Below are 25,035 nucleotides of genomic sequence, written 5' to 3'. Positions count from 1 at the left end.
GCTGATTTAATTCCAGTGAGGCATCTGATGCCTGTGCTTTTTTAAAGCAGGGTTTGTGCCAGCTGTATGACTTGGTAGGTTGTAAATATCGTGTGCAGTAATGGCCAGCAGCAAATGCAGTGTGTAGATCAGTGCCTGAATGATTGTGCAATACCTGCATTAGTGGGTGACAATATTCAATACTGCAGCTGCTGACAGTGCTCAATAGATATGGAAGGTCAGTACTGGTATTGGTTTATTATTATCACATGTATTGAGACACAGTGAAAAGCTTTTGTCTGCATGCCATACTGACAAATGATGCCATACATAAATACACTGAGGTAGTTAAAAAAAAGCTGATTGCTGAATATGGTGTTGTAGGGAAATAAAGAAAGTCAAGGTGGATTGGGAGATTGAGCATTCGTGTTTTAGCAGATGAGACGTCCATTATAGAGTCTAGTATTAGCATGATAGAACCTCTCCTTGAGTCTAGCGGTAAAAGAGTTTGTATCTTCTACCGAATAGGAGAGGGGAAAAGAGAGAATGACAGAGCTGGGAGGAAATCAAAATATTAGTAGGAATCATTGAGTTCTTCCAAGTTTTGTGCTGAAACTTACTTTGAGTGATTTGACACTTGGTTTGTAAAGATTGTCCGCATTTTACAAGAAGTGGGACACCAGAGAGTGAAGGAATTTATCGCTTTGAGCTTTCTTCAAATCTCCAAGTTATTCATCAATAACCAATTACTCTGAGAGACAGGTGGTTTTGGTAGCATTTTCATAGGAGAACAACATAAAGGTGATGGAGAGTAGAATAAGCTCCAAGAAGAGCTTATATGCGAGAGGACTTTCAGTAGAAAGTTGAATTCACATGGGATATTCAGATTTTAACTTTTTTTTAAACAATGTCTCAGTAAGGAAAATTACAGAAATAATCTGCAATGTAGTGATGATCTGATAAATAGAATATACCACATATTGCAGCCACAACTCCAACCACAGAGCAGGGTACAGGCCACTTTTCCACTGGCTGTTAATACCCTGATTACTGTGAACTTCTGTGCTGGAGCAGGAGATGCTTGACCCTTAATTGCCAGAACACAAAGTGGAATGAACACAGAGGGCACCCATGAAGCCAAATTTCATTGACTTCATATACACTGCGTTGTGCATGCCACAGATCAATACAAAAGGGATTTCATCAGTGATTAGTTGCACAATACTGTATATCATGAAGGGCAAAACATGGTGTTGCTCTAGCAGTAATAGCACCTTCTTTCTGTAGGAATCAGCTGATAATTGGTGTTTGATCATATGACAAAGAAAATGTTGGCCATTTGGTGACATGAGTAATCCTGTAAAGCTCAAAATTCTGTGAAACAACTAGCATCAATGAGATCATTGTGTATATTAATTGTCAAAGTCCTTTCAGCAACATGACAGAGCAAATCATTGGTTCCAAAATTGCTCCAGAAGGGTTCCAACAGAATTGGATCATGGCTCCAGAGTAAATATCTGTGTTAGGGTCTTAGCTCTTGCTACTAGCTGCATCACAGGCAGCGACAGAGGAAGAAAAGAAGGTAACATAGAAAATCTTTCTGGACAAGCTGTCCAAGATGAACTATCAAGTTTCACAAGAGACAACACCATTTCTCTTATAGCAGCAATTCCTTTCTCTGTAAAACAGGTGTTAGCCACTACAACATATGCTTGTCCAGATGGCAAAATAAAAGACTTCAAAAGTATACAGCACTTTTTTTTACAGTTTCATGAATGTCACCAGCAGTTTCAATAATTCTGTCTGACTTCTTACAAATTTGAACTTGAGCAATGTTTTTGAAGGAATAAAATGCAAATTTGAAGTGTTAACTGTTCTTTTCAGTATACTCATTGACAAATTCAGGATTATCCGCTCTTGGCCTAATCTTCCACAATTTGATTATAACTCAATGCTTTGGTTATTACTCACCCTTTGTTCACTTATTGTATTCAAGATTTAAACAGCTCTCTTGTAAAACAGTGAGACATAATTGTAAACTTATGGAATGCTAACTTTTGGTAATGAGTCAACTACACCAACGAAACACAGTTCTTACTGGAGTTCTGCCAACCAATGCAGTTTGCGATTCTAGCTTGAGGGTGTTTTTTCAATATTTTCAATATTCTATACAGCCATTGTTTTTAAATGTACAAAAGCATGTTGTATTGGCTTTAGGGGGTTATTAAGTCCTTGGGGTGGCTAGAGGTTATTTCAAAAACTTCTGCTCAGCAACAATTTTGAGAAAATTTAGTGCAGAACTGTTCTTCATTTCATTCTGAGACCATTGTTGTAGTGTAGTCTTTGTAATGTGATATGTTAAAGGTCTGGCATTCTAACCTGTACCTTTGTAAAAGCAAAATAAAGATTGTTAATGTGAAAAGAGAGATACATGGTTTCAATCCTCTTCAGACTTGGCTTAAATCATGCCTTTACCTTTCTCCCATCTCCTACAGTGGCAATACTATTATAAGCAAAAAAAAAATTAGTTTCGATGTTCGATGCTCTGAGATTTACATGATTGGACTGTACTTTATATTGATCTCCCTTGTTTTTTTGGTGTTTCTTGTGGCCAATTGGCAGGTGGATGATCTGTTAATTTTTTGTGTGTGAAGCGGAGGGGTTGGGGTTTTGATGCTACTGTTAGTGTTCTTTTTATGAGTGAGGAGGGTTATTGTCACTATTTTTTTCTCTGCTGGGGTTGGGGATTTGCAAGTTTAGTTTCTTCTTTGTGCGGGGTGAGTTGATGTATGGCCTTTCTGTAATTCATGACTATCTGGTGAAGACAAATATCAGAATTGTATTGTACATGCATACTTTGACAATAAAATGAACCTTTGAATCTTTGAGTTTGAGATGAAACACACTATTTCAATTTCAAGATGTTATTTTCTAATAGAAGAGTGCAATTTTGAAAGCTTCTTTGTGCTAGTGTGGATTTTACGTATTAATCTCAGTAAAAATTCGGACAGTCTCTCGAGTGTTCAAAGGAACACTTCATTACAAAAGTCGAAATGGTTCTTATCCGATGATTCTTTGGCATTTCCATAGAGAGCCTTATAGTATGCAGATTAGATTATGTGAATGTTTTTGCATTCCATTTTATGTGCATTGTTAATTGTTTTTATAGATCTAATCTTGTGCAGTTCATTTGCTCACTGAACTTCCATTGTGTAACTTATTACTAATAGGAGAAATAACTACAAGAACACATTTGAATATTGATGGTCAGTTTAAGGTATTCTCAACAATGGAAAATGGGCTAGAAAGAGTGAAGGGATTACTAGTGTGATGTATTATCTTTGTTTGAAATACTGAAGATACTTATATTAAAAAACCTTGCTGCAAACAAAAACACTTCTTGAAATTATTTAAAATGATAATTGCTGGATGGCGAGTTTCCTATATAATAGTGGTGACGGATGGAGATATGTCTCTACCAAAGGAAGTGTAAGGTGCTCCTTCCCTCTGCTAGCCCACAGGTCACCCTTGGGCAAAATGTAGCACCTGCTTAAACCCCCCACCCCCCCAAAATCATGGTCACGTGAAGCCATGGTAGCAGGTGGTGCACATCACAAAATTCAGGTTATGCAACCACTGACACAAGGCAGACAATCTCTGAAGAGAATTAATAATGATCTGTCTTGTAAAGACTGCCCAAAAGATGGCACTGGCAAACAACTTCTGTAGAAAATTTGCCAAGAACAATCATGATCAAAAGACCATGATCACCCATGTCAGGACATGGCACATAATGATGATGATGATGATGAATGTACAAAATACAACAATATTTATTTTGTTTTTACAAAGGTTAGAATGTCAAACCTTTAATGGTGGATATCACTATTACTAAGACTAAACTTCAGAATTTAATCTGAAAATAGTTATTTTGATATATTCAAATTGGTGGGAGAGAGCAATTTCTGAAGCATTTCTTGAATGAGGTAGTAATCAACCAAGTAGTTTACTACACTTGGGCTAATATTCTAAAATCTTATAACTCAGCAACTCTGAAAAGATTTGTGAATTAAGCAAGCAGCTTCTATATCATACACAGTAGCTCATTGTCAGTGTGTGTGAAGCAATTCAGAGCTGATAATTTTTGGACATGAATTTATTTCACACTAAGTATTTTTGGCAATTTTAAACAATTATTTTCCTTTTTGTAACAAAATGTTTATTATATATAGTCACAAAGGAATCCAAAATTTTTGTTCTGGACTATTACTTTTTAACAAACCATATTCTTCAAATGTCAGAAGGTTAAATTAATGCATTTTCTCTGATAGGACTGTTTCCTTAAGAAGTTGCAGAGTATTTTCTTGTGGCCAGACTGATTTCAGTAACAAATCACATAAAAAGATAAATCTAAGCATCCAATGCTGTAATCAGAATATAGTAATATACGGTAGCTGAAGGTTAAAGGAATTATTTGCCTTGGAACAATCGGACACAGAAAATTCAGGACTGTAAGATTTCAACATTCATATCAGCATAGTTTTATTATGGGAATTCAGGCAATGACATACTCACATTTACACATTAGTGAAATGGTTCTGGGATTTCATTTTGATTCGATTGTGATGTGACTACGTTGGTCTCTGCTGTCATAATAGGAAGCAAATTTGCCCAGGATGTTGTCTAATCTACTGGTGCAGAACTCACTGTTCTGTGATTCCTGGTACTCACTTTATATAAAAAAAGAGTACATTTTAAAAGTAAGGAAGAAAAAATTCCGGCACTTTTCAGTTAAAAAAGGCCAAACCCCATATCTTATCTGTACCTAGACAATGGATCCTGTGTCTGCTGATTTGGTAGATGTGATTTCCCTTATCATTTATGCCAATAATCTCAAGTTCAAATTCAAGTTCAATTTTATTTTCTTGTTATTCAACCATACAGATCTATACCGCCAAATGAACCAACAGTCTTCCAGACTAAGGTGTATAACACAGTACATATCTCACACACCTAACACATAAAGTAATATTCCCACAAGTCGATTTACAAATAATAAGGTGCATTTATGACACAAGTCAAAAAGTAAACAGTATAACACTACTGGCAGTTCATGCGTGATGACACCTGGGTGGTGCCAGGGAGTTCAATAATCCAATGGCCTGGGGGAAGAAGCAGTTTCCCATCCTAACAGTTCTTGTCCTAATGTTACGGTACCTCCTGACTGATTGTGGTCTCAACAGGACAAGTCAAACCTACTTAGTCCAACAAGCTAGAGCCTGCAATGCTTTTGTCTTAAAACAAACCTATTAAACTGATGTTCGTGTTTGAACAGTTCTGAGTCTTTAATATTATAAATATAAATGTAGACTGATGTTAAGAAAGTAAAGGAGGAGGTATTGTTGGGTTTCTTGAAGAGCATTAAGTTGGATAAGTTCTCAGGGCCTGATGAAATATACCCCAGGTTATTAAGAGAGGCAAGAGAAGAGATTGCTGTGTCTTTGTCTCCTCTACACCCACGGGTGAGGTGCCGGAGGACTGGCAAGTAGCTAATACTATTCCATTATTCATGAAGCAAACCAGGGGTAATCCTGGAAACTATAGACCTACAGGTCTCATGTCAGTGGTAGGGAAGTTACTGGAAAGAATTTTTTAGGGATAGGATTTATGAACATTTGGAAAACCATGGTGCAGGCCATGTGGCTTTTTGTGGGGCAAGTCAAGTTTCACTAACTTGATTGAGTTTTTTGATGAGGTGACAAGGGTGACTGATAAAGGTAAGCTGAGGATTGTTGTAAGGGGATTTTATTTTTGTTTTTCGTACTATTCTCTATAAACTCCAGAGACTGTTGTGCATGAAAATCCCACGAGATCGACGGCTTCTGAGATACACAAACCACCCCGTCTGGCACTATCAATCATTACATTGTCAAAGTCACTTAGATACATAACTGAACCTCTTTTCCTTGTCTGCATGCTTTTATGTATTGAGTTGCTACCTCATGATTGACTGATTAGATATTTGCAATAACAAACGGGTTATATAGATTTATCTAATGAATTGACCACTGAGTGTATACATGAATAGACTGGCAGGCAATCTATGTGTAAAAGAAAACAAATAGTGCAAATAAAAAAAAATGAATCAATAATACTGACATGAGCTGTAGAATGAAAGCAAATTAATGTACCCCAACAATACTGAGAACTGCACCCACCATCTCCAAAAAATCACTAAGTTATAAGCATTAACATAACCTGGATATAATCAAAAGTGTACTGTAGATTTCATTTGTCAAATCTTGTAGTGTTAATCATGTGAGCAATTCTAAGCAAATAGAAAAGAATAAAAACTATTGTCTAAAATGTAACCCTGAAAGTGCATCCTGGGCATTTAGAAATTGATAAAAATTCTCTGAGAAGACTACCAACCTGGCAAATGAAGCTGTGTGTTTGAAGAAGCAGGGAAGGATAACATGTAAGAGTTATTGGAATCTCACAGTTGTACAGCACAGAAACAAGCCTACACAACCATCAAGCACTCGTTTTCACTTACCCAACGAGATTTTTCTAAACACTAGTGCTCCACAAGGCTGCGTCCTCAGCCCCCTACTCTACTCCTTGTACACTCACGAATGTGTGACCAGATTCTCCTCCAACTCCATCTAAAAGTTTGCAAGTGATACTTCTGTTATGGGCTACATCTCAAGTAATGATGAGTCAGAGTACAGGAAGGGGATAGAGGGCTTAGTGACTTGTCACAGTAACAACATTTCCCTCAATAAAACAAAAGAGCTGGTCATTTACTTCAGAAAGGACACAATGCACGTGCAATATCAACGGTGTTGAGGTGTCAACATTACCTATAGCTTCTCCTAGTCCAATCAGATTGATACCAAGTCAAGAAAACTTACCAATGCCTCTACTTCCTCAGGCATCTAAAGAAATTTAGCATGTCCCCATATATCAATTTTTGTTAATGCATCATAGAAAGCTTGGTATGGTAAGAAACTACAGAGCTGTGGGCACAGATCAGCACATCGTGGGAACCAGCTTCTCTAACGTTCCTCTTGTCCTCACCTATCACCCCACCAGCCTCCATGTCCAGCGCATAATTCTTTGGAACTTCCGCCATCTCCAATAGGAACCCACCACCAAGCACATCTTTCCTCCCCATCCCCACTTTCTGCTTCCTGCAGGGATCGTTCCCTATGCGACTCACTTGTCCATTCATCCCTCCTCACTGATATCCCTCCTGGCACTTACCCCTACAAGCGGGACAAGTGCTATACCTGTCCCTACACCTCCACCCTCACTACCATTCAGGGCCCCAAACAGTCCTTCCAGGTGAGGTGACACTTCACCTAAGAGTCCATTGGGATCATGTACTGTGTCCGATGCCTCCTGTACATTGGTGACACCTGACAAAGGTTGGGAGACTGCTTCGCCGAGCAACTACACTCTGTTCACCAGAAGAAGCAGGATCTCCCAGTGGCCACCGTTTAATTCCACATCCCATTCCCATACTGATAAGTAATTCCATAGCTTCCTCTACAGTCACAACAAGACCACACTCAGTTGGAGGAACGACTCCTTATATTCCATCTGGGTAACCTCCAACCTGATGGCATCAACATCGATTTCTCAAACTTCCGGTAATGGCCCCACTTCCACCCCTCTTCACCATTCCCCATCTCCTTATCCCTCTCTCACTTATCTCCTTACCTGCCCATCGCCTCCTTCTAGAGCTTCTCCCCACTTTTCTTTCTTCCATGGCTTTCTGTCCTCTGTTAGACTCCCATTTCTCTAACCCTGTATCTCTTTCACCAATCAACTTCCCAGCTCTTTACTTCATCCTTGCCCCTCCTGGTTTCACCTATCACCTTTGTTTCTCTCCCCTCCCCCACCTTTTAACTCTACTCCTCATCTATTTTTCTCCAGTCCTGCAGAAGGGTCTTGGCCCAAAACGTCGATTATACTCTTTTCCATAGATGCTGCCTGGCCAGCTGAGTTCCTCCAGCATTTTGTGTGTGTTGCTATAAGGGCTTTGTCAATACTACTCACAGTCTCAGTAAAAGAACCATCATAATCAAAGATACCACTCACCCTAGACTTTCACTCTTCTCCCCTGTCCCACTAGGCTGAAAGCATGTTCCAACAGGCTCAAGGACAGCATCTATCCCACTGTTGTCAGCCTCTTGAATGGATCTCTTATATGATAAGATGGACTCTTGGCCTCACAGTCTACCTTGTTATGATCTTGCACTATATCATTTACCTGCACTGCACGTTTTGGTAGCTTTTACACTTTATTCTGCATTGTTACTGTTTTACCATATTCTAGCAGTGTAATGATTTGATCTGTATAAATCAGAATTGGGTTTAATATCACCGGCATGAAATGTCATGAAGTGTGTTGTTTTGCATCAGCATTATATTGCAATGCATGGTGATAAAAACTATAAATTACAATAAGAGGTACAGTGTATATATAAAAACAAGTAGTGCAAAAAAGAGGGAAAATAAAATACTGATGAAGTATTCATTATCCATTCAGAAATCTGATGGCAGAATGGAAGAAGCAGTTCCTGAAACACTGAGTGCGTGTCTTTGGGCTCCTGTACTACTTCTTTGATAGTAACAATGAGAAGAGGGTGATGGGGACCCTTGATGATGGATGCTGCCTTTTCAAAGAATCATCTTTTAACTAGTCCTCGATGCTCGGGAGGATAGTGCCCATGATGAGGCTGACTGAGTTTACACTTATTGTAGCTTTTTCTGATCCTATACAGTGGCCCCTGCGTACCAGAGAGTGATGCATCACCACATGATGTGAGTAGTTTTGAGTAGCAGAGGGTTGTATGACAACTGGGGAGGATAGAATAAAGGAGGCCATCCATCAGCATATTGCACAATGTGACTTTGTCGAGACTTGGAGTTAGGTAGGAGTATATGGAGGAATTTAAGGTGGGGGATTATATATGGGAGGCAGGGTTTGAGGGTCGGCACAACATTGTGGGCCGAAGGGCCTATAATGTGCTGTACTATTCTATGTTCTATGTTCTATATGAAATGGACCCTTTGGTCCATCAACATTGACCCACATTAGTTTGTATCCTTCCATGCCTTGTCCGTTTAAGCATTGTCTTAAATGTTTCTTAAGCGCTGATTGTGTTTCATTCTACCACCTCATATGACAATGAGCTTCAGATGCTACCATTCTCTTTTTAAGAAAACATGCCTTCCAAATCTCTTTTAAAATTCCTTCCTCTTACTTATTAAAGCAGGCTTAAAAAAAGATTTAAAATATTTATAAGGCAAGTTGCTTAAAAGAAAAGTGATAGGAGCCTGGATTACACTGTAGTGAAGATGGTGGAAGCAAATGTTAAAGCGGTGTTTAAGAAGCATTTAGACAAGCCCGTGAACAGGTAAAGAATAGAGAGATATAGCCCACATACAGGGAGGTGGGATTAGTTTCCATTAGTGTCATGCTTCACAACAGACCTCATGGCCCCAAGGGCCTGTTCCTGTGCTGTACCATTTAATGTTCCCACCTTAAACCCATGCCCTCTAATTTTTGGTAACTTTGTCACAGGAAGAAAATTCTATCTACCCTACCCATTAAGCTTATAATTTCTAAAGCCTACTAAATCTCTCCCCATAACTTAAGTCCTCCATTCTAGGCCATGTCTTGAGCAGTTCCTCCAGCATTTTATGCTTTGCTCTTAGATCTAACATTGTTTTTGTGTCTCTAGTCCTTCCTTCCTATAATGTGGTAACCGGAATTGTACATAGTACTTCACTGACCTTTTCTTGCTGTCTGAGTGGAGTTTGCACATTCTCCTTGTGACAGCATGAGATACCCTTAGGTGCTCCTGTTTCCTCACACACCCCATAGTACTGAGTATTCTCACAATCAGCGTTAAACAAGTTGATACGCACATGCAACATTCTGTAGCTTGTAGCGCAACGATAGCTTAATAGTGATAAATGATAAACATAATACTTACTTCAAAGTGCATCAGCATCTGCAGAATTTCTCTTGTTTACATCTACTAAATGTTTACCAATATCAAGAAAGCTTAAGACTCACAGATATTGTTGTTTCAAGGCCAAGTAAAAAGTGGATGAAGATGGATGTCTTTCTACCGTGTGCTCTAAGAGTTGAAATCCAAATTACCCCGTGCAGGAAGTGTTTGTTCAAAAAAAAACAGCACCTCCACAAGCAGAACAATTACTCTATGTTGTCTAACTTACAGTTTGTAAATCAGTATTTTGTAATTTTTTTAGCTTTCAAATTTTGTGCCCTGTACAAATAAAGCAACAATGCCATATATCTGCAACAAACACAAAATGCTGATCTTTTCTTTCAGTTAGCTCTGACGAAGGATCTCGGTCCGACACTTTGACAGTGCTTCTTCCTATAGATGCTGCCTGGCCTGTTGTGTTCCACCAGCATTTTGTGTGTGTTGCTTGAGTTTCCAGCATCTGCAGATTTCCTCGTGAATGCCAAATATCTGTTTACTGTTTGTCACCCCATATTTGACTTTCCAAAGTGCATAACTTTACATTTGTCAAGTTTAATTTCATCTCCACCCAACTTTCCATCTGATCTATTTCCCAATGTGAACTTCGGCCAACCTTCCTCTCTGCCTATTATGCCACCAAATGTGTCATTGGCAAACTTACTAGTCATAGCTCCTACACTTGCATCCACACCATTAATATATATCATAAGTAACTATGGGCCCAGCACACAACCATATTGTACACCACTAGTCACAGATTTCCAATCAAAAAGCATCCTTCCATCCTACCCTTCACATCCGATCATGAAGTGAATTTCAGGTTCAAATTACCCATTTTACTTTAGATCTTGTGTGCCATAACCTCCTGACCCAGCCTACCATTTGGGACCTTATCAAATGCCTTACTCAAGTCCATTGAGACCACGCCTGCATTGCTATCTTCAACAACCAACAAAAAGACCAGCAGCATTTGAGCTGAAGCAAAAGTATTGTTTTGCAATTGAAACTCAAACAGGTTCTTTTAATATCGATACAAATGAAAGTTTATATTGACGAGTTAATGACATTTAAATGATTGATTTTGATTAATTTACTCAAGATTTCCAAGTTTGTTTTTGGTAATTCAAAAATGCAGTATATTTTATAAGTAGGTCTTCAATAAAATTGAGTGTATTTTTTTAAAAATTAGGTGTTAGAAACTGAATGAATTGATTTCTCCATCAAACATTTATGTGTTCAACAACAGGATATTAAAATTGGTTACTATAAGATATTGGGAGCTAATATAATTAATAGGTTCCAGAAATGCTTCACCATCTATAAGCTAATATGTTGCTTTATTTGTTCATAGTGTAAATGGTTGGAGGAGGAGCTTCATCTTTTGAAAGAGCAGAACCAGTCATTGGCTAATAACACAAGACAGCTGAATACTGAAAACAATCAAGAATGTGCTTTGAAGGTAAATCTTTTGCACACTCTGTGAAGTTTGGGTGAAGTTTTTACTCTCCTCCCATCCAGTAGGCGCTACAGGAGCCTCCGCTCCTGCATCAGCAGGCACAGGAAGAGTTTCCTCCCTGAGGCTGTGACCCTGCTGAACCTCACATCACAGTGCTAAGCTGTATTGCACCCATATTGTACTGTCTCAGTACTTTTATATTTGTGTGCTGTAGCACTTACTTTTTATTCACAGTTGTTTTGTAAATAACACTATTCTTTGCATTTCTGGTTAGATGGTAACTGCATTTCATTTGGCTTTGTGTTCGTACTCGGCACAATGACAATAAAGTTGAATCTAATCTAATAACCCACGGGTGTCATCCCTGTCCTTTTGATATGTATTGCTTACATTTCAGCACTAGTGCTTTTGCCAACAGACTCTTCTTTAGACAAGAAGTGAAGTATTCTTTTTGGGGGTTTTCATGTCCCCTAAAAACTTCTTGTAGAATGTTAAATTGGAAAATAGATTAAACATCTCAGTGTCAACATCTGATCAATCTTTTGATATCTTTTCTAGGTATATATCTTGTGATTATTTCGAATTAAACATTGTATTCAAATATCAGAACATTCAAATTTAACTTCATTGTTTAACTAATGCTAATTTATAATTAGCATCCATTTTCTAAAATTTATGCTTTTTTGTATAGTGACTTAGCATTGATGCACTGAAAGGTGAACTGAAGAATTAAAAATTCTGGTGCTCTAAAAACAGCCTCTTACTCATTTTATCTGGAGTAGGCTGATATTTGAAGTATAGCTGCTATTCGCTCACTGGAAACAATACACGTTTTTGCACAAAAATAATCTAGCTATTTATAGATCGAACTGACCTATATCTTGCTGAGACCAGGCAGCACTCTCAGACACCTCCTCATACCTACCCCTTGAAGAAGACCCCACTCCGAACCATCAGAAGACTGTCTCCGACACCATCAACTCTGGGGAATTCCCATCCACTGCCACCAACTCATGGCTCCCTTACCCTGCACTGCTTGCTTCTACCTCCTACCCAAGATCCACAAACCTGACTGTCCGGTTAGGCCTATCGTCTCTGCCTACTTCTGCCCCACTGAACTTGTGCCCTCATAGCTCAATTCCCATTCTATCCCCCTTGGTTCAGCCCCTTCCCACCTACCTCCACAAAACTTCTTATACTCTTGATCTCCTCACTTCAAATTTTCTGGCATTGACCACCTTATTTTCATCATGGATGTCCACTTCTATCCTCCATCAAGAAGACCTTAAAACGCTCCATTTCTTTCTCAATAAAATAACCAACCAATTCCCCTCCATCACCACCCTCGTCCGACTGGCAGAACTGATCCTCTCCTCAGCAACATTTCCTTCAACTCTTCTCACTTTCTCCAGGGTCCCAGTTATGCCTGCCTCTTCGTTAGCTATGTACAACAGTCCATGTTCCAAGCTTTCCCCAGAAATACTCCCCAACTCATCCTGCGCTATATTGACAACTACATTGGGGCTGCTTCATGCAGTCATGCTGAGCTTGTCGATTTCATTCTTTGCCTCCAACTTCCACCCTGCCCTTAATTGTACTATGGAGAGCATTCTGATTGGCTGCATCACCATCTGGTATGGGGGTACTGGTATCACCATCTCATTGCACAAGATCGAAATAAGTTGCAGAAACTTGTTAAATAAGTCAACTCTATTATGGGTACCACCCTCTGTAGTATCCAGGACATCTTCAAGGAATGGTGCTTTAAGAAGCCAGTGTCCACCATTAAAATCTGCTTCACCCAGGATATGCCTTCTTCACGGTGTTACTGTCGGGAAGGAGGTACAGAAGCCTGAAGGTACACAGTCAGTGTCTTAGGAACAGCTGTTTCCCCTCTGCCATCCAATTTCTAAATAGACATTGAACCCATGAACACTACTACTTTTTTATTTCTGTTATTTTGCAGTTCTTATTTTAACTTGACTATTTAATAGACATATATCTGTATGTAATGCAACTTAATGTAGCTCAGTTTTTTCTGTATATTTATCATGTATTTCACTGTACTGCTGCTGTAAAATTAACAAATTTTACAACTTTTGCCAGTGATATTAAATCTGATTCTGATTTTGAGATTCTATTTGTGACACCTCCGTCTCCTTTCTTGATTTCTCTGTCTCCATTTCTGGAGAAAAACTGTTGACCGACATCCTTTATGAGCATACTAATTCCCATGGTTATCTTGGCTATACCTTCTCCCACCCTATCTCCTGTAGAAATGCTAATCCCTTTTCTCAGTTTCTTCGCCTCCATGGCATCTGTTCCCAGGACACGGCTTTCCATTCCAGGACATCAGAAGGGTTTTCCTCCCTCCGCTGTTGATGCTGCCTTCACCCACTTCTCCTGCATTTCCCAAGCATCTGCGCCTGCCCATTTTCCTGCTGCCTTAATAGCGACAGAGTTCCTCTTGTCCTTATCCCATCAGCCTCCGCAACCAACACATCATCTTCCGCCACCTCCAAAGGGATCCTACCACCAAACATATCTTTACCTCCCCCTTCTCTCTCTGCTTTCCACAGGGATTGCTCCCTCTGTGTTTCCCTTGTCCATTCATCCCTCCCCACTGATCTCCATTCTGGCACTTGTTCCTGCAAGTGGCCAAAGTGCTACACGTGCCCATTCACCTCCTCCTTCACTTCGATTCAGGGCTCCAAACAATCCTTCCAGATGAGGCAACACTTCACCTGCAAGGCTACTGGGGTGGTCTATGGTGTCCGGTGGTCCCAATGCAGACTCCTGTATGTTGGTAACACCCTCTTTCCTCTGGTCCTCTCTCACATCTTATTAGATTCCTTTCTCTCCATCCCTTTATATCTTCAACCCTCCTAACTTCATCTATCATCTTATAGCTATCTTCCTTCCCCTCCCCCCACCTTTTTATTCTGGCTTCGTCTCCCTTCCTTTACAGTCCTGAAAAAGGGCATCACCTGAAACATCGACTGTTTATTGATTTCTGTAAGATATAGGCACAGAATTAGGCCATTTAGCCCATCGAGTCTGCTCCACCATTTCATTATACTGATCCATTTTTCCTCTCAGCCCCAATCTCCTGCCTTCTCCCTGTATCCTTTCATGCCCTGACCAATCAAGAATCTATCAACTTCTCCCTTAAATATAAAGTCTTGGCTTGTGGCAATGAATTCTGGAGATTCACCATTTTCTGGCTGAAGAAATTTGCCCTAATCTCCATTCTAAAAGGACACTATTCTGAGGCTGTGTCCTCTGGCCCTAGACTCTCCCACCCTAGGAAATATCTGCTCCACATCCACTCTATCAGGCTTTTCAACATTTGATTTATTTGCATAGATGCTGACTGACCTGCTGAGTGTGAGCATTTTGTGTGAGTTGCTTTGGATCGTGAGTATCTGCAGACTTTCTTCTATTAACACAACAAAACATTCTTTTCAGGAAATTTGAATCAGAACTGCATATGGCAATACTAGGCACTTGAACAAGACTGTCAGAGAAAGGTTGAATGATCAATCTCAAAAAAACAAATAGTAAAGAAGATTTAGGAGCACTTGGAGGTAATAGGAAGGAAAGAGATTTGAGAGAAAGTGATGCAAGTCCATGATGAATTTGAAAATAATTAGGGCTACTTAATCTGGAAGGTCAATGAGTACAGGAATGAGAGATGAATACAATTAGGTGTAGGTTAGAAAATGACACTAGTTTTAGATGGTAAAGTTTAAAGAGCATGGATAGCCAGTGTGATTACTTTGTAATTTTAATTATAGCAAGGACACAGAAATGAGCTTCAAAACCAAATGAACTTTTGCTTTTGTGGGGATGGGCTTTCACGATGTTGAACTCTGTGTGGCCAGAACTTATTTCAAGGTCTAATATGACGCAGTGGTTCTGCACATCACTTGTGATTAAAAGAATGGAGCTGATGTCTGTGGCAAATATTTGTGACCAGGACTAAAGCAAAAAACCCTCCAATATTTATGAGGGGAATTTTACTCCAAAGCTAGTGGTTTATTCAAGAGAGGTATTGATGAAATGAAGCTGAATGTTATCAGTATTCATAAGGGCACTGGTGTATTTTCAGATAATGTCAGTGAAGAGTTGCATGAAAATGAGAAATAAGAAGAGGTTAAAGATATTTTCCTGAAACTGCCAGGGTACTGATCAGTTTTGTTACCCCAAAAATAGGCATTTATTATGTGACTCTATAGTAAAACCATAACACACTTGGATTCTCAGGTTTAACAGAGGCATAAAGAAAATTCATAGAAGCACAGAAGCTAACTCCAACTATTCCAAGCAAGCTCATTCCGATATAAGCATCACACTTGTTTTAGATTTCAAGTTGAATATAAGTTGCTAATATTTTTGTATCCTATGGCTCACCGTGGTTTCTCACAGGTTCCTGCGTTAAAAAATGCAGAGCTGTGAGTGAGTTATTCTGGTGTTTATTGTAATACACGATTGATTGTAATACTGGCAAAAGGGTTTTATCTGTTTATTTTTTCTCTAGCCTGCATGAGTGTATTCTCAAGTGCTCCTGGATTCTCTTTTGAATTGCTTGTAGATTTTGAGGTCAATCTGGTTAAGCAAAATAAAATTACTTCTTAAAGCTACTGCCTCAAACCTATTATAATAAACACCATACTTGCATTCTCACCTCTACAGCTCTCAGTTCAATTTATGATTGGTTGATGTTTGCGATGGCACACTTAAATGGAATCAGTGACCCTTATACTATATTCTCCTGAGTCCTTTCTTCCAAATTAATGCTGCTGCTTTGTTTAAAAACTGATATTTGTTTGCTGCATACTCGTCTTTTTAGTACTGTTTTGGGTCCAGATTTATGCTATAAGTCTTATTCAGTGGTGTGCACAATGGTTCCATTTTTGCAATTGCATTTTCATAGCAATGTGAATTTTTTGTGTAAAAGAAGGATGCAAAGGAAAATTGAAAAAGCTCAGTACTTTTTGAGTAACTTTATTTGTTATATGTCCATCGAAACATCAAAGCTTTCAGTGTTGCCATGCTTCTGGTACCAACATAGCATGCCCACAACTCACCAGATGTAACCGTATGTTTTTGTACTATGGGAGGTAACCAGAGCAACTGGAAGAAACCTATCTTGCTCAATGCTACTGCCACAAAACAATAAATTTCATGATGTATATCAGTGATGATAAACCTGATTCTGATTCAGTAGCATGAGTCTGCATTCCGAGAAGTTCTTGGTCAGGCATCTCAGTCCATAAAGCTGTAGGCTAGATGAGAGAAAGCAAACTGTGAGAGCCTGTGTGAGAGCAGGGAGAGAAATGAGAATCAAGAACATTCTGTGCAGAAACTCAGCTCTGTTTCACATCTTTTCCAGTTGTGTGATAATACTACTTTCAGAACAACACAGCAGTTCCTAGTGTGGTCTGATTAAGGCTCTATACATTGTTCATAAACAATAGCATAGAAACATAGAAAACCTGCAACACAATACAGGCCCTTCAGCCCACAAAGTTGTGCCGAACATGTCCCTACCTTAGAAATTACTTGGCTTACCTGTAGACCTCTATTTTTCTAAGCTCTATATACCTATCCAAAAATCCCTTAAAAGACCCTATCGTATCTGCCTCCACCACCGTTGCTGGCAGCCCATTCCATGCACACCGCTCTCTGAGTAAAAAACTTACCCCTGACATCTCCTCTGTACCTACTCCCCAGCAACTTAAACCTGTGTCCTCTTGTGGCAACCATTTCAGCCCTGGGAAAACTTAACAATAGAGAAACAAAATGGCTTACACCAGAAGTGAACTGTAAATTAATTAAAATGGAATTGGACGCTGGCTCAGCTACTTCAGTCATTGCACAAAATGAGCTTGAATGGCATTTCAAAGATACTGAACTGAAGCCTGTAGATATCTTACTAAGAACTTATACTGGAGAAAAGATAGCTCCTGTAGGAATGACACTTGTAACAGAGAAATACAACAACCAACAAGCCACTTTGGGGTTGTATGTGGTAAAGACAGGAGGGCCAGCATTCTGTGGACATGAATGGCTGAGACAACTACAACTTGACTGGAGATCCATCCACCATTTGCATGCCACATCTCCTGTAATGGAGTTAATTGAAAGTGAATTGAGAAAGGTACTGGATGATGCCACAACTGTTTCCATGGTGTACACCCTGAACCATTACAACAGTTTTTGTAGTTGCTGAAGTTGTAGTTTTTGTAGAGGGCTAAACGTTTATAGCTAAGCAGGGAGGAGTGTTGTGTATTTAATATTTCTGTAGTATTTGAGTAATATTGTAAATATATTGTTTGATTAAGCACTCTTGTTCGTTTAAATAATTCATCTTGGATTATATGTAAAAATACGTGAATTGCATTCGTCATCATACTACCCCGTGATACGCCTTGCTTAAAGTAAAAATAAGGTACTCAACTAATCTTCCTTTCAATTAGATTTTGTTTTGGAGACACAAAACGTAACAAGATAAAACCCCATGACTTGACTAATTGTCTCCTGGGACCCTGTGGGAAGCAAAGGAAGAAATTACAAGGATCCTGACAGAAATTTATGTATTTCCCTTAGCCACTAGTGAGAAACCAGTAGACTGGAGAGCAGCTAATGGGTACAAGTACAGAGTTCACTGAGAGGAGCATTTATTCAAGAGGGGCTGCGAGGTCAAATCAGAAAACTACAAGCTTTTGAGCCTTACATCATTGATCGTTTCCATGACTTTGTATATGAAAAACTGTGTCTCACAAATTTAATTGAGTTTTCTTTTAGAGCTGACCAAGAGGATTGACGAGGGCCATCCAGTCAAAGTTGTGTACCTGGGATCCAGCAAGGCCTTTGACAAGATTGGCTTGTCTATCAGATGCAACCACATGGGATTCAGGGTGACCTAGCCAACTGGATACATAAGTGGTTTGGTACAAGACAGGGTGGTAGTCAAGGTTTGTTTATCAGATTGGAGACCTGTGGCTAATGGTGTACCAGATCTCCTTTAAAGTTTCTTTGCAACTCATACCAACATTTGTGGTGTGGTAGGTAGTGTAGAACAGTGACTTAAGTTACAGCAGGTTCAAGATCAACCTTGAATGTGGGCACAGGAATAGCAGTAGGAATGTAAGTTGGACTAGTGTGATGTGATGCATTTTGGGAGGTTAAATCAGAACAGTTGATACACAGTGAATGACAGAGTCCTGAGACGCGCTGCCGAAGAGACCTATCTCTGAGTACAAGTACATTGTTCCAGAGAGTGTTCAGTGACATAGTTAGACAAGATGGTGAAAAATGCTGATGGCATGCTTGTCTTTACAGACAGAGTATTGAATATAAGAGGATGTTGTGATACAGCAATACACAATGGTGGTGAGATTTCACCTGGAATACTGTGTGCAGTTCTGGTCGCCAGACCATTGGAAGGATGTAATTAAGTTAGAGAGGGTGCAGAAAAGTTTCACAAGTATGTTGCAGGGACTAGTGGGTTCAAGTTATGTAGAGAGACTAGATAGGCTGGGAATGTTTTTACTGAGGAATGATCTTATAGAGTTTTATAAAATCATGTAGGAATAGATAAGCTAGATGGTCATGGTCTTTTCCCCAGGTAATGACTAAGAGGAGAAAGATTTAAAAGGAATCTCAGGGAGCATGTTTTTTCAGATCTCTGCCAACTTCATCTGCAGCAAGATCATAAATGGCAAAATTTGTCAGCAAGAGGCCAGTGTAGAGCAGAGTAATAGTTTAGTTGGACCTGATTATATCTAAGCAATGGAAATTAAGAAATGATTATGTCAATGCACAGTCAAGAGTCCCAAAGAAGGGAACTAATGAGAAAGTGGTAGCCAGCAGTTTTCAATGAAATTTTTAACATGTGAACATGATCTTGCCCAGTTTATTAATAACACTTTATGAAACCATATAAATGAAAGCATTCAATTACAATGTCACTTATCTTAGTGTTTTTGGCAAATTTGAATCTGTAGGTTGCTATCCCACCATCCAAATTATTTATGAATAGTGAATAGTCGTAGCCCCAAAACACATCCTTTCAGGTTGTTGCTGATTACATCTTGCAAAGTCCATATAAACTGTAACTGATTTGCTGAAAATTTTCAAGGTACTCAGTCACTCTATCCTTAATCATCCATCCAAATATTTTGGTATCAGAATCAGGTTTATTATCACTGGTATGTGATGTAAAATTTGTTATCTTAACAGCAGCAGTTCAATGCAATACATAATCTAGCAGAGAAAGAAAAAATAATAATACATAAACAAGTAAATCAATTACATATATGGAATAGATTTTTTTTAATGTGCAAAAACAGAAATACTGTATATTAAAAAAAAGTGAGGCAGTGTCCAAAGATTCAATGTCCATTTAGGAATTGGATGGCAGAGGGGAAGAAGCTGTTCTTGAATCTCTGAGTGTGTGCCTTCAGGCTTCTGTTCCACCTACCTGATGAGAAAAAGGGCATGCCTTGGCTGCTGGATGCTGCCTTTCTGAGATACTGCTCCCTGAAGGTGCCCACTTACTCGACAGTTGGTCTTAGTATAGCAGATCTTTAATTCCCAGACTGAGGAAATAGTTAAAATAATTTTAGCTATGCTCAGTCAATTTACTTTTGAACCCTGGGATTAATGCTTCCTGGTCCTGAGGATTTATCATTTTTAAGCTTTCATTGCGTGCTGCATCTGCGAGGCTGAGTCGGGCGATGCCGTGGAAGTCCTTAGCGGGGGTATTCCCTTTTGCCGCCAGCGTGGGATGACAAGTCTATTGGACCTTGAGGACTTGTGGAAACTATGTGGTGGTTTCTTTCGACCTTATAGTCTTTTAACATCTTTGGACTATTTTTACCGCCCATGGTCTGTTTTTTTTTATCAAATTATGGTATTGTTTGCACTATTGTAATTATATTTTGTAAATATGTGGTTTTGTGCAGGTCTTATAGCTTTAGTTTTTGGTCTTGTTTTGTCTGGTGGTTTTGGAGCTCCTTTCCAGGGAACGTGCTAAGATGGTAGCGCGATATTAATACGCAGCAGCCTCTCCGAACTCTGGATTGGAGATTGCTAAACGTTTTTGGATTTTCTGGTGTAGTCTATTTTGTCATGTGCTTTGTTGATATCATTCTGGAGGAATGTTGTCTCATTTTTTAACTGCATTGCATTTGTGATTTTTAAGTGACAATAATCTGAATCTGAAGTGTCATCATTTTGTTTGTTAATCTTGCACATCATTCATCTCATTACAATATGTTGTGGACATCTATGATTCTTTTCTCATCCTCTTCTGTAAATATTAATGTAAAGTTGTCAACAAATTTTCTTAGTTTATTTTATTTTCATTCTTATCTTTTTTACAAAGATTGAATGTAAAATGGTTTAGACTGCAATCAAGAGATTGTTTCTCACACCATGGGTTCTGTGACTGTAGAATTCAGTTTCATTCTGCACGGTGAAAGCAGAGACCATTTCAAGCTATGTTTGCTGAAAGAAATTAGAAAGCTTGCTTTTAAATAACACTTTTTCAGACCTATGCACATTGCCAAGCACTCAAAAACCTATTGTTTTTTTTTCCATATACTGTAATCATTGTTCTAATATCACAATATGAATGGTTGGGTCTTGGATAGTGGGATGTTATGCTTGCAGAAGACATTGGTGACACTGCATTTGGAGTATCCTGTGTGCAGTTTTGGCCACCCTGCTATATGAAAAAAATTATTAAACTGGAAAAATTGCAAAGAAGAGTTATGAGGATGCTTCCAGGACTTGAGGCTTGAGTTATCGGAAGAGGTTGGGCTGGTAGGAGCTTGGGGGGCGGGGGGGGGGGGGGGTGACTCAGCAATGGTACAAGTATATAAAGTCATTAAAAGCTTAGAAAGGGTCAACACATGTCTTTTTTATTCCTAAGAAAGGTAAAAAGATAAGAGGTGAAAGATTTAAAAGAGACCAGGAAGCAACTTGTCATTCAGAGAGTGGTTTACATACAGAGTATAAAAATTTAGAAAACCTATAGCACATTACAGGCCTTCAGCCCACAAAGTTGTGCCAAACATGTCCTTACCTTCGAACTACCTAGGCTTACCCATAGCACTCTATTTTTCTAAGCTCCATGTACCTATCTAGGAGTCTTTTAAAAGACCGTATCGTTTCCGCCTCCACCGCCGCCGCCAGCAGCCCATTCCATGTACTCACCACTCTCGGCATAAAAAAACTTACCCCTGACATCTTCTCGGTACCTACTTCCAAGCACCTTAAAACTATGCCCTCTCGTGCTAGCCATTTCAGCCCTGGGAAAAAGCCTCTGACTATCCACGTGATCAATGCCTGTCATTATCTTGTACACCTCTATCAGGTCACCTCTCATCCTCTGTCGCTCCAAGGAAAAAGGCCGAGTTCACTCAACCTATTCTCATAAGGCATGCTCTCCAATCCAGGCAACATCCTTGGAAATCTCCTCTGTGCCCTTTATATGGTTTCCACATCTTTTCTGTACTGATGCGACCAGAATTGAGCACAGTACTCCAAGTGGGGTCTGACCAGGATCCTATATAGCTGCAACATTAACTCTCGGCCCTTAAACTCAATCCCACCATTGATGAAGGCCAATGTATCATATGCCTTCTTAACCACAGAGTCAACCTGCGCAACAGCTTTGAGTGTCCTATGGACTTGGGCCCCAAGATCCTCCTGATCCTCCACACTACTAAGAGTCTTACCATTAATATTATATTCTGCCATCATATTTGACCTACCAAAATGAACCACACTTATTTGGGTTGAACTCCATCTGCCACTTCTCAGCCCAGTTTTGCATCCTGTCAATGTCCAGCTGTAACCTCTGACAGCCTTCCACACTATCCACAACACCCTCAACCTTTGTGTCATCAGCAAAATTACTAGCCCATCCCTCCACTTTCTCATCCAGGTCATTTATAAAAAAATCACAAAGAGTAGGGATCCCAGAACAGATCCCTAAGGCACACCACTGGTCACCAACCTCTGTGCAGAATATGACCCATCTACAACCATTCTTTGCCTTCTGTAGGCAAGCCAGTTCTAGATCCACAAAGCAATGCCCCCTTGGATCCCATGCCTCCTTACTTTCTCAATAAGCCTTGTATGGGGTACCTTATCACATGCCTTGCTGAAATCTATATACACTATATCTACGGCTCTACCTTCATGAATGTGCTTTGTTACATCCTCAAAAAATTCAATCAGGCTCATTAGGCACTACCTGCCTTTGGCAAAGTCATGCTGACTATTCCTAATCATATTATCCTTGTACAAATGTTCATAAATCCTGCCTCTCAGGATCTTCTCCATCAACTTATCAACCACTAAAGTAAGACTCACTGGTCTATAATCTACTGGGCTATCTCTACTGTCCTTCTTGAACAAGGGAACAACATCCACACCCTCCAATCCTCCAGAATCTCTTCCGTCCTCATTGATGATGCAAAGATCATTGCCAGAGGCTCAGCAATCTCGTCCCTGGCTTCCCAAAGTAGCTTGGGGTACATCCCACTTGGTCCCAGTGATTTATCCAACTTGATGCTTTCCAAAAGCTCCAGCACATCCTCTTCCTTAATATCTACATGCTCAAGCTTTTCAGTCCACTGCAAGTCATCCCTACCATTGCCAAGATCTTTTTCCATAAGTGAATATTGAAGCAAAGTATTCATTAAGTACCTCTGTTATTTCCTCCAGTTCCATACATACTTTTCCACTGTAACACTTGATTGGTCCTATTCGCTCACGTATTATCCTCTTGCGCTTCACATACTTGTAGAATGTCTTGGGGTTTTCCTTAATCCTGTCCACCAAGGCCTTCTCATGGCCCCTTCTGGCTCTCCTAATTTCATTCTTAAGCTCCTTCCTGCTAGCTTTATAATCTTCTAGACCTCTATTATTACGTAGTTTTTTGAACCTTTCGTAAGCTCTTCTTTTCTTCTTGACTAGATTTACAACAGCCTTTGTACACCATAGTTCCTGTACCCTACCATCCTTTCCCTGTCTCATTGAAATGTACCTATGTAGAACTGTGATCTCTATCTCCAAAATGCTCTCCCACTGAGAAACTTGATGCCTGACCAGGTTCATTTCCCAATACCAGATCAAGTACAGCTTCTCCTCTTGTAGGCTTATCTACATATTGTGTCAAGAAACCTTCCTGAACGCACCTAACAAGCTCCACCCCATTTAAACCTCTCACTCTAGGGAGATACCAATCAATATTTAGGAAATTAAAATCTCCCACCATGACAACCTTGTTATTATTACACTTTTCCAGAATCTGATTCCCTATCTGCTCCTCAATATCCCTGTTACTATTGGGTGGTCTATAAAAAAACACCCAGTAGAGTTATTGACCCTTTCCTATTCCTAGCTTCCACCCGCAGAGACTCTGTAGACAACCCCTCCATGACTTCCTCCTTTTCTGCAGCCATGACACTATCTCTGATCAACAGTGCCAAGCCCCCACCTCTTTTGCCTCCCTCCCTATCCTTTCTGAAACATCTAAAGCTTGAAGCTACCATTCCTGCCCCTGAACCATCCAAGTCTCTGTAATGGCCACAACATCATAGCTCCAAGTGCTGATCCACACACTAAGCTCATCCGCTTTGTTCATAATACTCCTCACATTAAAATAGACACATCTCAAACCTTCATTCTGAATGCATCCCTTCTCTATCATCTGCCTAACCTCCCTTTCGCACTGTCTCCAAGCTTTCTCTATTTGTGAGCCAACCCCCGTTTCCTCGGTCATTTCAGTTCAGTTCCCATTCCCCAGAAATTCTAGTTTAAACTCTACCCAGTACCCTTAGCAAACCTCCCTGCTAGGATATTGTATTTGGTCCCCCTGGGATTCAAATGCAACCCGTTGTTTTTGTACAGGTCACTCCTACCCCAAAAGAGGTCCCAATGATCCAGAAATCTGAATCCCTGCCCCCTGCTCCAATCCTTCATCCACGCATTTATCCTCCACCTCATTCTATTCTTATACTCACTGTCACAGGCAGTAATCCAGATATTACAACCTTTGAGGTCCTGCTTCTCAACTTCCTTCCTAACTCCCTGTAGTCTGCTTTCAGGACCTCCTCCTCTTCCTACTTCTGCCATTGGTACCAATGTGTACCACGACCTCTGGCTGTTCTCCCTCGCACTTCAAGATATATGGAATGAACTGCCAGAGAAAATGGTTGAAGCAGGTACAATATTTGGATTTAGCATACCTGAATGATTGGCACCCTGTCACACTCTCATTTATAAGCTAATGTTTTGAGAGGCTGGTTAAAGACTTCATCTGCAGCATACTACCACCCGCACTGGACCCCCTGCAATTCACCTACTGACACAACTGGTCTACCAATGATGCTATAGCCACAGCACTACACACCATCCTCACTCACCTGGAGAAGGGGGATGCATATGTTAGAATGCTGTTCCTGGACTACAGTTCAGCATTCAACACCATAATTCCTTACAGATTTGACAGGAAGCTCAGAGACCTCAGCCTGCACCCCACCTTGTGCA

The 25,035-nt window shown here is 39.9% G+C and overlaps 1 protein-coding gene across 4 annotated transcripts in view; it reads left to right on the top strand.

The window, feature by feature from the left end:
- The window catches only part of mipol1 (mirror-image polydactyly 1), a 330,956-nt gene that overhangs the window by 191,542 nt on the left and 114,379 nt on the right, over nt 1-25,035 (top strand). For all 4 annotated transcript variants that reach the window (XM_059956627.1, XM_059956599.1, XM_059956608.1 and 1 more), the window contains one exon: nt 11,359-11,466. In XM_059956627.1, coding sequence (XP_059812610.1) covers nt 11,359-11,466 — 108 coding nt within the window. The remainder of the gene's footprint in view (nt 1-11,358; nt 11,467-25,035) is intronic.

Source organism: Hypanus sabinus, chromosome 2 (assembly GCF_030144855.1).
Source record: "Hypanus sabinus isolate sHypSab1 chromosome 2, sHypSab1.hap1, whole genome shotgun sequence".
Classification (NCBI taxonomy): Eukaryota; Metazoa; Chordata; class Chondrichthyes; order Myliobatiformes; family Dasyatidae; genus Hypanus; species Hypanus sabinus.
The sequence above is the reverse complement of the archived record's forward strand: the minus strand, read 5'-3'. Positions and strand labels throughout refer to the sequence as shown.